At 42.9% G+C, this 13,896-nt stretch overlaps 1 protein-coding gene across 1 annotated transcript in view; it reads right to left on the bottom strand.

Annotated features, from left to right (window-relative positions):
* The window catches only part of nalf1a (NALCN channel auxiliary factor 1a), a 53,742-nt gene that overhangs the window by 1,366 nt on the left and 38,480 nt on the right, over positions 1-13,896 (bottom strand). The window contains exons 2-3 of the mRNA XM_062041226.1: positions 624-795; positions 1-541 (exon numbers count right to left, since the gene is read on the bottom strand). The exon at positions 1-541 is cut by the window's left edge and continues 1,366 nt beyond it. Coding sequence (XP_061897210.1) covers positions 252-541; positions 624-795 — 462 coding nt within the window. The 3' untranslated portion in view covers positions 1-251. The remainder of the gene's footprint in view (positions 542-623; positions 796-13,896) is intronic.

The following is a 13,896-nucleotide window of genomic DNA, read 5'->3' on the forward strand; positions in this document are numbered from 1 at the left end:
ATGATATTGTCAATAGAAAGAATTGAAGTGGGACGAGGTGAGTACTTTAGAGGAGTGGTCCTGTCCACCAAACAAGTGAGTACTTTAGAGGAGTGGTCCTGTCCACCAAACAAGTGAGTACTTTAGAGGAGTGGTCCTGTCCACCAAACAAGCCCTACCAATTCCTGTGCTGGATGTTGTGTTGGCAGCAGACACTTCCTAGATGCCAACACCACACAGTTGACATTTGTGAAGAACAATATGATGGATGTTCAATCTTCATTGGAGGTGCTCTTCTCTAGCCAAAAAGAGAGAGTGCCGCCCGCCATGGTGGAATTATGGGAGGCTGATATAATAATGACAGTGTGCAGAAGGACCAGCGCCAGAAGGCAGAACTTCAGCCGCCCACTGCACAGTCTGGGGCTGGCGATGGACGTGACCGAGGACTGGCAGGAGGAGGCAGTCCTCTTTTGGGCCTGGCCTAAGGGGCCGTTTATGTTGGAGTCCCATCGGACGTCACAGCACACAGCTTTGCTCTCTGGCACATTCTCTCGCAACAATCCTGAAATGGGGTGACAAACACATGTTTGCCATTAGCATGTGAGAAGGTGTCAAAGTCAAATGCATGGACATCTAACATCAACCTGTACAGATGAAACTGGGGGTGCCACCGTGGATTAAATCCTGGTTATCGGGCAGGATGAATGGACAGCTCTGTTGGACCTCCAGACAATACTGCTGGCATGACACCTTTGTGTCACATGACTGCTGGCTGCTGTGGAAGTACTGAGCACACAGCCAGGGCTTGTACGCTGTCTGGGAACAATTCAGCACAACAAAAAGACATCATCAGGTATTTCACACATCAATGCTAACCTTCACAAAGTAAAAAAAAAGTCTTACTCATCATAATCCTAATATGGTGAAGGTTTATATTCACCCTGGACAAAGCAAACCACCAAGTTGAAGTAAATAGTAGTATTTCAGTTTGAGCACATAATAAGATGAAGCCCCTTAGTTTGACAAACACAGGTGGATTGGATCACTTCTTGCAGCAGTAGTAGTAGTAGTAGTCCTAATTGGGACTTTGGAATGCACTTCTTGCAGTAGTAGTAGTAGTAGTAGTCCTAATTGGGACTTTGGAATGCACTTCTTGCAGTAGTAGTAGTAGTAGTAGTAGTCCTAATTGGGACTTTGGAATGCACTTCTTGCAGTAGTAGTAGTAGTAGTAGTAGTCCTAATTGGGACTTTGGAATGCAAAAGTGATAGTCCTATCCTTGAGAAGAGACTACATGTTGGGCTCAACGCCAAACATTTAAGTTATGACTTAAAGCAGTTGTTTTCCAGACACACAAACTTCTCCTTTTATGGTCAGGATGTGCTCTCCTGACTTAGCACACACACCCAGACAGGAAGGAGGAATATAAAAACTGATGAAGTTAGGAGTGCCTCATTTTTGACTTGACCTCCTCCAGGAACTGCAGTCCTGCATAATGACGCTCGCTTGTAATAAAGCAACTTTTAGTTCAGCAAAGCGTCTCCGACTTCTCTTTTGATGCAGCCGCACTGCTGGGAGACAAACACACATCGTCTCCTTTCTCTTTGCCCTTAAACCAACTTCCTACTCCATATTGGAGTGTGGAGTGTGATATTGGAGTGTGTAGTGTGGAGTGTGTAGTGTGGAGTGTGTAGTGTGGAGTGTGTAGTGTGGAGTGTGTAGTGTGGAGTGTGATATTGGAGTGAGTAGTGTGGAGTGTGTAGTGTGGAGTGTGTAGTGTGGAGTGTGTAGTGTGGAGTGTGTAGTGTGGAGTGTGTAGTGTGGAGTGTGATATTGGAGTGAGTAGTGTGGAGTGTGTAGTGTGGAGTGTGATATTGGAGTGTGTAGTGTGGAGTGTGTAGTGTGGAGTGTGTAGTGTGGAGTGTGGAGTGTGGAGTGTGATATTGGAGTGAGTAGTGTGGAGTGTGTAGTGTGGAGTGTGATATTGGAGTGTGTAGTGTGGAGTGTGTAGTGTGGAGTGTGATATTGGAGTGTGTCTCTGTTGGCAATTTCTATCCATATATGAATGGGAGCATGTATTATGTCAGATGACTGATGCTGAACTAGGCCATGTCAACACAAACACAAACATTTGCAAAAATGCACATTGCTATTTTGGTGTTGGGAAAAAACTTCCATCCACACGAGTGAAGTGTATAAAAATCTCTGTCCACTTAAAAAAACATTTACCATTTGTAAAGTGCATTTCAGCCAAGTTATTATTATTAACCTTTATTTAACCAGGAAAAAGGGTTAGGGTTAGGGTTAGATGCTGGGTAACAGTGGATAGTTAGGTGACACACAGAGGGGATGCTGGGTAACAGTGGATAGTTAGGTGACACACAGAGGGGATGCTGGGTGACAGTGGATAGTTAGGTGACACACAGAGGGGATGCTGGGTAACAGTGGATAGTTAGGTGACACACAGAGGGGATGCTGGGTAACAGTGGATAGTTAGGTGACACACAGAGGGGATGCTGGGTGACAGTGGATAGTTAGGTGACACACAGAGGGGATGCTGGGTGACAGTGGATAGTTAGGTTACACACAGAGGGGATGCTGGGTAACAGTGGATAGTTAGGTGACACACAGAGGGGATGCTGGGTAACAGTGCATAGTTAGGTGACACACATAGGGGATGCTGGGTAACAGTGGATAGTTAGGTGACACACAGAGGGGATGCTGGGTAACAGTGGATAGTTAGGTGACACACAGAGGGGATGCTGGGTAACAGTGGATAGTTAGGTGACACACAGAGGGGATGCTGGGTAACAGTGGATAGTTAGGTGACACACAGAGGGGATGCTGGGTAACAGTGGATAGTTAGGTGACACACAGAGGGGATGCTGGGTAACAGTGGATAGTTAGGTGACACACAGAGGGGATGCTGGGTAACAGTGGATAGTTAGGTGATACACAGAGGGGATGCTGGGTAACAGTGGATAGTTAGGTGACACACAGAGGGGATGCTGGGTAACAGTGGATAGTTAGGTGACACACAGAGGGGATGCTGGGTAACAGTGGATAGTTAGGTGACACACAGAGGGGGTGCTGGGTAACAGTGGATAGTTAGGTGATACACAGAGGGGATGCTGGGTAACAGTGGATAGTTAGGTGATACACAGAGGGGATGCTGGGTGACAGTGGATAGTTAGGTGACACACAGAGGGGATGCTGGGTAACAGTGGATAGTTAGGTGACACACAGAGGGGATGCTGGGTAACAGTGGATAGTTAGGTGATACACAGAGGGGATGCTGGGTAACAGTGGATAGTTAGGTGACACAGAGGGGATGCTGGGTAACAGTGGATAGTTAGGTGACAGACAGAGGGGATGCTGGGTGACAGTGGATAGTTAGGTGACACACAGAGGGGATGCTGGGTAACAGTGGATAGTTAGGTGACACACAGAGGGGATGTTGGGTAACAGTGGATAGTTAGGTGACACACAGAGGGGATGCTGGGTAACAGTGGATAGTTAGGTGACACACAGAGGGGATGCTGGGTAACAGTGGATAGTTAGGTGACACACAGAGGGGATGCTGGGTAACAGTGGATAGTTAGGTGACACACAGAGGGGATGCTGGGTAACAGTGGATAGTTAGGTGACACACAGAGGGGATGCTGGGTAACAGTGGATAGTTAGGTGACACACAGAGGGGATGCTGGGTAACAGTGCATAGTTAGGTGACACACAGAGGGGATGCTGGGTAACAGTGGATAGTTAGGTGACACACAGAGGGGATGCTGGGTAACAGTGGATAGTTAGGTGACACACAGAGGGGATGCTGGGTAACAGTGCATAGTTAGGTGACACACAGAGGGGATGCTGGGTAACAGTGGATAGTTAGGTGACACACAGAGGGGATGCTGGGTAACAGTGGATAGTTAGGTGACACACAGAGGGGATGCTGGGTAACAGTGGATAGTTAGGTGACACACAGAGGGGATGCTGGGTGACAGTGGATAGTTAGGTGACACACAGAGGGGATGCTGGGTGACAGTGGATAGTTAGGTTACACACAGAGGGGATGCTGGGTAACAGTGGATAGTTAGGTGACACACAGAGGGGATGCTGGGTAACAGTGCATAGTTAGGTGACACACATAGGGGATGCTGGGTAACAGTGGATAGTTAGGTGACACACAGAGGGGATGCTGGGTAACAGTGGATAGTTAGGTGACACACAGAGGGGATGCTGGGTAACAGTGGATAGTTAGGTGACACACAGAGGGGATGCTGGGTAACAGTGCATAGTTAGGTGACACACAGAGGGGATGCTGGGTAACAGTGGATAGTTAGGTGACACACAGAGGGGATGCTGGGTAACAGTGCATAGTTAGGTGACACACAGAGGGGATGCTGGGTAACAGTGGATAGTTAGGTGACACACAGAGGGGATGCTGGGTAACAGTGGATAGTTAGGTGACACACAGAGGGGATGCTGGGTAACAGTGCATAGTTAGGTGACACACAGAGGGGATGCTGGGTAACAGTGGATAGTTAGGTGACACACAGAGGGGATGCTGGGTAACAGTGGATAGTTAGGTGACACACAGAGGGGATGCTGGGTAACAGTGGATAGTTAGGTGACACACAGAGGGGATGCTGGGTGACAGTGGATAGTTAGGTGACACACAGAGGGGATGCTGGGTGACAGTGGATAGTTAGGTTACACACAGAGGGGATGCTGGGTAACAGTGGATAGTTAGGTGACACACAGAGGGGATGCTGGGTAACAGTGCATAGTTAGGTGACACACATAGGGGATGCTGGGTAACAGTGGATAGTTAGGTGACACACAGAGGGGATGCTGGGTAACAGTGGATAGTTAGGTGACACACAGAGGGGATGCTGGGTAACAGTGCATAGTTAGGTGACACACAGAGGGGATGCTGGGTAACAGTGGATAGTTAGGTGACACACAGAGGGGATGCTGGGTAACAGTGGATAGTTAGGTGACACACAGAGGGGATGCTGGGTAACAGTGGATAGTTAGGTGACACACAGAGGGGATGCTGGGTAACAGTGGATAGTTAGGTGACACACAGAGGGGATGCTGGGTAACAGTGGATAGTTAGGTGACACACAGAGGGGATGCTGGGTAACAGTGGATAGTTAGGTGACACACAGAGGGGATGCTGGGTAACAGTGGATAGTTAGGTGACACACAGAGGGGATGCTGGGTAACAGTGGATAGTTAGGTGACACACAGAGGGGATGCTGGGTAACAGTGGATAGTTAGGTGATACACAGAGGGGATGCTGGGTAACAGTGGATAGTTAGGTGACACAGAGGGGATGCTGGGTAACAGTGGATAGTTAGGTGACAGACAGAGGGGATGCTGGGTGACAGTGGATAGTTAGGTGACACACAGAGGGGATGCTGGGTAACAGTGGATAGTTAGGTGACACACAGAGGGGATGTTGGGTAACAGTGGATAGTTAGGTGACACACAGAGGGGATGCTGGGTAACAGTGGATAGTTAGGTGACACACAGAGGGGATGCTGGGTAATAGTGGATAGTTAGGTGACACACAGAGGGGATGCTGGGTAACAGTGGATAGTTAGGTGATACACAGAGGGGATGCTGGGTAACAGTGGATAGTTAGGTGATACACAGAGGGGATGCTGGGTAACAGTGGATAGTTAGGTGACACACAGAGGGGATGCTGGGTAACAGTGGATAGTTAGGTGACACACAGAGGGGATGCTGGGTAACAGTGGATAGTTAGGTGATACACAGAGGGGATGCTGGGTAACAGTGGATAGTTAGGTGATACACAGAGGGGATGCTGGGTGACAGTGGATAGTTAGGTGACACACAGAGGGGATGCTGGGTAACAGTGGATAGTTAGGTGACACACAGAGGGGATGCTGGGTAACAGTGCATAGTTAGGTGACACACAGAGGGGATGCTGGGTAACAGTGGATAGTTAGGTGACACAGAGGGGATGCTGGGTAACAGTGGCTAGTTAGGTGACACACAGAGGGGATGCTAGTGACAGTGGATAGTTAGGTGACACACAGAGGGGATGCTGGGTAACAGTGGATAGTTAGGTGACACACAGAGGGGATGTTGGGTAACAGTGGATAGTTAGGTGACACACAGAGGGGATGCTGGGTAACAGTGGATAGTTAGGTGACTCACAGAGGGGATGCTGGGTAACAGTGGATAGTTAGGTGACACACAGAGGGGATGCTGGGTAACAGTGGATAGTTAGGTGACACACAGAGGGGATGCTGGGTAACAGTGGATAGTTAGGTGACACACAGAGGGGATGCTGGGTGACAGTGGATAGTTAGGTTACACACAGAGGGGATGCTGGGTAACAGTGGATAGTTAGGTGACACACAGAGGGGATGCTGGGTAACAGTGCATAGTTAGGTGACACACATAGGGGATGCTGGGTAACAGTGGATAGTTAGGTGACACACAGAGGGGATGCTGGGTAACAGTGGATAGTTAGGTGACACACAGAGGGGATGCTGGGTAACAGTGCATAGTTAGGTGACACACATAGGGGATGCTGGGTAACAGTGGATAGTTAGGTGACACACAGAGGGGATGCTGGGTAACAGTGGATAGTTAGGTGATACACAGAGGGGATGCTGGGTAACAGTGCATAGTTAGGTGACACACAGAGGGGATGCTGGGTAACAGTGGATAGTTAGGTGACGCACAGAGGGGATGCTGGGTAACAGTGGATAGTTAGGTGACACACAGAGGGGATGCTGGGTAACAGTGGATAGTTAGGTGACACACAGAGGGGATGCTGGGTAACAGTGGATAGTTAGGTGACACACAGAGGGGATGCTGGGTAACAGTGGATAGTTAGGTGACACACAGAGGGGATGCTGGGTAACAGTGGATAGTTAGGTGATACACAGAGGGGATGCTGGGTAACAGTGGATAGTTAGGTGACACACAGAGGGGATGCTGGGTAACAGTGGATAGTTAGGTGACACACAGAGGGGATGCTGGGTAACAGTGGATAGTTAGGTGACACACAGAGGGGATGCTGGGTGACAGTGGATAGTTAGGTGACACACAGAGGGGATGCTGGGTAACAGTGGATAGTTAGGTGACACACAGAGGGGATGCTGGGTAACAGTGGATAGTTAGGTGATACACAGAGGGGATGCTGGGTAACAGTGGATAGTTAGGTGACACAGAGGGGATGCTGGGTAACAGTGGATAGTTAGGTGACACACAGAGGGGATGCTGGGTAACAGTGGATAGTTAGGTGACACACAGAGGGGATGCTGGGTGACAGTGGATAGTTAGGTGACACACAGAGGGGATGCTGGGTAACAGTGGATAGTTAGGTGACACACAGAGGGGATGTTGGGTAACAGTGGATAGTTAGGTGACACACAGAGGGGATGCTGGGTAACAGTGGATAGTTAGGTGACACACAGAGGGGATGCTGGGTAACAGTGGATAGTTAGGTGACACACAGAGGGGATGCTGGGTAACAGTGGATAGTTAGGTGATACACAGAGGGGATGCTGGGTAACAGTGGATAGTTAGGTGATACACAGAGGGGATGCTGGGTAACAGTGGATAGTTAGGTGACACACAGAGGGGATGCTGGGTAACAGTGGATAGTTAGGTGACACACAGAGGGGATGCTGGGTAACAGTGGATAGTTAGGTGACACACAGAGGGGATGCTGGGTAACAGTGGATAGTTAGGTGATACACAGAGGGGATGCTGGGTAACAGTGGATAGTTAGGTGATACACAGAGGGGATGCTGGGTAACAGTGGATAGTTAGGTGACACACAGAGGGGATGCTGGGTGACAGTGGATAGTTAGGTGACACACAGAGGGGATGCTGGGTAACAGTGCATAGTTAGGTGACACACAGAGGGGATGCTGGGTAACAGTGGATAGTTAGGTGATACACAGAGGGGATGCTGGGTGACAGTATGCTGGGTAACAGTGGATAGTTAGGTGACACAGAGGGATGCTGGGTAACAGTGGATAGTTAGGTGACACACAGAGGGGATGCTGGTGACAGTGGATAGTTAGGTGACACACAGAGGGGATGCTGGGTAACAGTGGATAGTTAGGTGACACACAGAGGGGATGCTGGGTAACAGTGGATAGTTAGGTGACACACAGAGGGGATGCTGGGTAACAGTGGATAGTTAGGTGACACACAGAGGGGATGCTGGGTAACAGTGGATAGTTAGGTGACACACAGAGGGGATGCTGGGTAACAGTGGATAGTTAGGTGATACACAGAGGGGATGCTGGGTAACAGTGGATAGTTAGGTGACACACAGAGGGGATGCTGGGTAACAGTGGATAGTTAGGTGACACACAGAGGGGATGCTGGGTAACAGTGGATAGTTAGGTGACACACAGAGGGGATGCTGGGTAACAGTGGATAGTTAGGTGACACACAGAGGGGATGCTGGGTAACAGTGGATAGTTAGGTGATACACAGAGGGGATGCTGGGTAACAGTGGATAGTTAGGTGACACACAGAGGGGATGCTGGGTAACAGTGGATAGTTAGGTGATACACAGAGGGGATGCTGGGTAACAGTGGATAGTTAGGTGACACACAGAGGGGATGCTGGGTGACAGTGGATAGTTAGGTGACACACAGAGGGGATGCTGGGTAACAGTGCATAGTTAGGTGACACACAGAGGGGATGCTGGGTAACAGTGGATAGTTAGGTGATACACAGAGGGGATGCTGGGTGACAGTGGATAGTTAGGTGACACACAGAGGGGATGCTGGGTAACAGTGCATAGTTAGGTGATACACAGAGGGCATGCTGGGTGACAGTGGATAGTTAGGTGACACACAGAGGGGATGCTGGGTAACAGTGCATAGTTAGGTGACACACAGAGGGGATGCTGGGTAACAGTGGATAGTTAGGTGACACACAGAGGGGATGCTGGGTAACAGTGGATAGTTAGGTGACACACAGAGGGGATGCTGGGTAACAGTGGATAGTTAGGTGACACACAGAGGGGATGCTGGGTAACAGTGGATAGTTAGGTGACACACAGAGGGGATGCTGGGTGACAGTGGATAGTTAGGTTACACACAGAGGGGATGCTGGGTAACAGTGGATAGTTAGGTGACACACAGAGGGGATGCTGGGTAACAGTGCATAGTTAGGTGACACACATAGGGGATGCTGGGTAACAGTGGATAGTTAGGTGATACACAGAGGGGATGCTGGGTGACAGTGGATAGTTAGGTGACACACAGAGGGGATGCTGGGTAACAGTGGATAGTTAGGTGACACACAGAGGGGATGCTGGGTAACAGTGGATAGTTAGGTGACACACAGAGGGGATGCTGGGTAACAGTTCACATAAAAAAGTGACAACTTTCACTCTTAAGACTGATTAATGTGCCCATCGGAGAAATATGAATTATTACCCCCCCCCCAGCAACATTGGAGTTCAACTATGTAAAAAAGATGGCAGCAATGACACAACTTTCACATTTTTGCCGATGCATTTGATGGGGAACTTCACTTTTTTTGCAATTTTGCCTCTCGTTCCTAATCATTATAAAAGTCATGACGACAGATGTTTAAAAAAGACAACTCGTAAATAAACTACTAAAAGTCAGCTTGCAGCAAAGCCAATAAAAAAAGACCCAAACAGCGGCAACAATACTCCTCTTACAGTTTGTGACTTGAATATTGACGGAGTATTAGTGATATTGCACGTTTAGCGGCGCCCTGATCACTAGCGTGTGTGCCAATGTTTACATCATCAAGTGAAGAAGCTCGCTTCCTTTGCTACTGAAACTTTATTGTACATCATAAATCATGCCTCTCACCTGGATAGTAGAAGAGGACGTATTCCGACATGTTGGTACACTTTGACAGCCAATTTAGACCCGGGAATGGTGAGAACGACACGAAAAGACGCTTGGTTCCACTCCCCTTTTCTTCGTGAGGATTATGAGTCATTTTTCATCTAAAACGGGCATATAACAACAATCTATCAGTCGGCATCCTAATGACAGCAGACATTGCACAGTAAGTGATGTTTTATTATGTTTGTTGCTTCTAATGAAGTCTGCAGTGAGCAGTAATCTGTCATGTAGACCTTGTGATGCCTTCTTTAAACTCAGTCGCCGCCTATGCTTCAAATCATCAAAATACGTAGATATTAAATGTTATTATGAATGTGCCTGTTACTACATGACATATACAGCATGTATATATTATGTTATTATGACTGTTACTACATGACATATACAGCATGTATATATTACATGTTATTATGAATGTTACTACATGACATATACAGCATGTATATATTACATGTTATTATGAATGTTACTACATGACATATATACTTACATCATGTATATATTACATGTTATTATGAATGTTACTACATGACATATATACTTACATCATGTATATATTACATGTTATTATGAATGTTACTACATGACATATATACTAACATCATGTATATATTACATGTTATTATGAATGTTACTACATGACATATATACTTACATCATGTATATATTACATGTTATTATGAATGTTACTACATGACATATACAGCATGTATATATTAAATGTTATTATGAATGTTACTACATGACATATATACTTACATCATGTATATATTACATGTTATTATGAATGTTACTACATGACATATATACTTACATCATGTATATATGACATGTTATTATGAATGTTACTACATGACATATATACTTACATCATGTATATATTACATGTTATTATGAATGTTACTACATGACATATATACTTACATCATGTATATATTACATGTTATTATGAATGTTACTACATGACATATCCAGCATGTATATATTACATGTTATTATGAATGTTACTACATGACATGTATACTTACATCATGTATTTATTATGTTATTATGAATGTTACTACATGACATATATACTTACATCATGTATATATTACATGTTATTATGAATGTTACTACATGACATATATACTTACATCATGTATATATTACATGTTATTATGAATGTTACTACATGACATATATACTTACATCATGTATATATTACATGTTATTATGAATGTTACTACATGACATATATACTTACATGTATATATTACATGTTATTATGAATGTTACTACATGACATATATACTTACATCATGTACATGTTATTATGAATGTTATTAGATCACATATATACTTACATCATGTATATATTACATGTTATTATGAATGTTACTACATGACATATATACTTACATCATGTATATATTACATGTTATTATGAATGTTACTACATGACATATATACTTACATCATGTATATATTACATGTTATTATGAATGTTACTACATGACATATATACTTACATCATGTATATATGACATGTTATTATGAATAACACTACATGACATATATACTTACATCATGTATATATTACATGTTATTATGAATGTTACTACATGACATATATACTTACATCATGTATATATTACATGTTATTATGAATGTTACTACATGACACATATACTTACATCATGTATATATTACATGTTATTATGAATGTTACTACATGACATATATACTTACAGCATGTATATATTACATGTTATTATGAATGTTACTGCATGACATATATACTTACATCATGTATATGTTACATGTTATTATGAATGTTACTGTATGACATATATACTTACATCATGTATATATTACATGTTATTATGAATGTTACTACATGACATATATACTTACAGCATGTATATATTACATGTTATTATGAATGTTACTACATGACACATATACTTACATCATGTATATATTACATGTTATTATGAATGTTACTACATGACATATATACTTACAGCATGTATATATTACATGTTATTATGAATGTTACTGCATGACATATATACTTACATCATGTATATATTACATGTTATTATGAATGTTACTGCATGACATATATACTTACATCATGTATATATTACATGTTATTATGAATGTTACTACATGACATATATACTTACATCATGTATATATTACATGTTATTATGAATGTTACTGCATGACATATATACTTACATCATGTATATATTACATGTTATTATGAATGTTACTACATGACATATATACTTACATCATGTATATATTACATGTTATTATGAATGTTACTACATGACATATATACTTACATCATGTATATATTACATGTTATTATGAATGTTACTACATGACATATATACTTACATCATGTATATATGACATGTTATTATGAATGTTACTACATGACATATATACTTACAGCATGTATATATTACATGTTATTATGAATGTTACTACATGACATATATACTTACATCATGTATATATGACATGTTATTATGAATGTTACTACATGACATATATACTTACATCATGTATATATTACATGTTATTATGAATGTTACTACATGACATATATACTTACATCATGTATATATTACATGTTATTATGAATGTTACTGCATGACATATATACTTACATCATGTATATATTACATGTTATTATGAATGTTACTACATGACATATATACTTACATCATGTATATATTACATGTTATTATGAATGTTACTACATGACATATATACTTACATCATGTATATATTACATGTTATTATGAATGTTACTACATGACATATATACTTACATCATGTATATATGACATGTTATTATGAATGTTACTACATGACATATATACTTACAGCATGTATATATTACATGTTATTATGAATGTTACTACATGACATATATACTTACATCATGTATATATTACATGTTATTATGAATGTTACTACATGACATATATACTTACATCATGTATATATTACATGTTATTATGAATGTTACTACATGACATATATACTTACATATAATACCTTAAGGGAGGTGTTTGGATGTATTTAAAGGTCTTTCATAGGCAAAATAGAGTGACTCCCATAGATTCCATTGTAAGCTGACTTTTGATTGCATTTATTTCATTTTAAAATACATTTTTAAAAATGACATTCAACGTCATGTCTTTCATAATGATTGTGAAAGATAGGCAAAATTCCAAAAAAAAGTGCAGTTCCCCTTTAATATTTCATCATCGTGTTTGTGACGTCAATTAGTTTATATAGGTAATCATGTTGCCACCTATTGCTGTCACGATGTGTTTCTGTGACTCCAGCAGGTGGTGACACATGAGACCACGGGCTACGTGGAGGGATGTCTCTTGTCAGTTCTCTCCTGGACTGTAATAATACATTGAGTTAGGGTTGGGCGGTATACCGGTATTACGAATTATACCAGTATATTTTATAAAGAGGTGTGTGTTTGAGACAATACCACCATACCAATACATGTAATCCTTAATGTTTGCTGTGTCCCACCTCCTTTCACACACTCCAATACGACGAGTGTGTGAAACATAACCTTATATTTTCTTCTCCTTTCCCAGCAACTTGCCCATCCTGTTTTTCCCCGGATTTTGCTCTCATGGAAAAAGTAATGGTCAGCGGTATTGTTGCCAGCAGGAGTGTGTTTAACTGAAGCCTCCGCACACTCGGGGCAACACCCGTTCATGACAGCAGCGAGGCGACTTGCAATCCACTTCATTCAATCAAACCAACGACGCAAGAGAGATGGATGCACTTGAAAACAATAGAGAAGACATTTCTGCCCAAAATATAAACTTTGTGTAAATAGATATGTTCCTATTTGGAACGGTAAGGAAAAAAAACGGTTTTAAAAATCTACCAGAAATAATGAATTTGTTATATGAGTTGGCCAGTCACAACTACACAACTAATGTATACCAAAGTTTCCCCTAAACTGCCAAGATACCTGTGGTGTTGGGG

This window comes from Entelurus aequoreus, linkage group LG01, assembly GCF_033978785.1.
Source record: "Entelurus aequoreus isolate RoL-2023_Sb linkage group LG01, RoL_Eaeq_v1.1, whole genome shotgun sequence".
Taxonomy (NCBI): Eukaryota; Metazoa; Chordata; class Actinopteri; order Syngnathiformes; family Syngnathidae; genus Entelurus; species Entelurus aequoreus.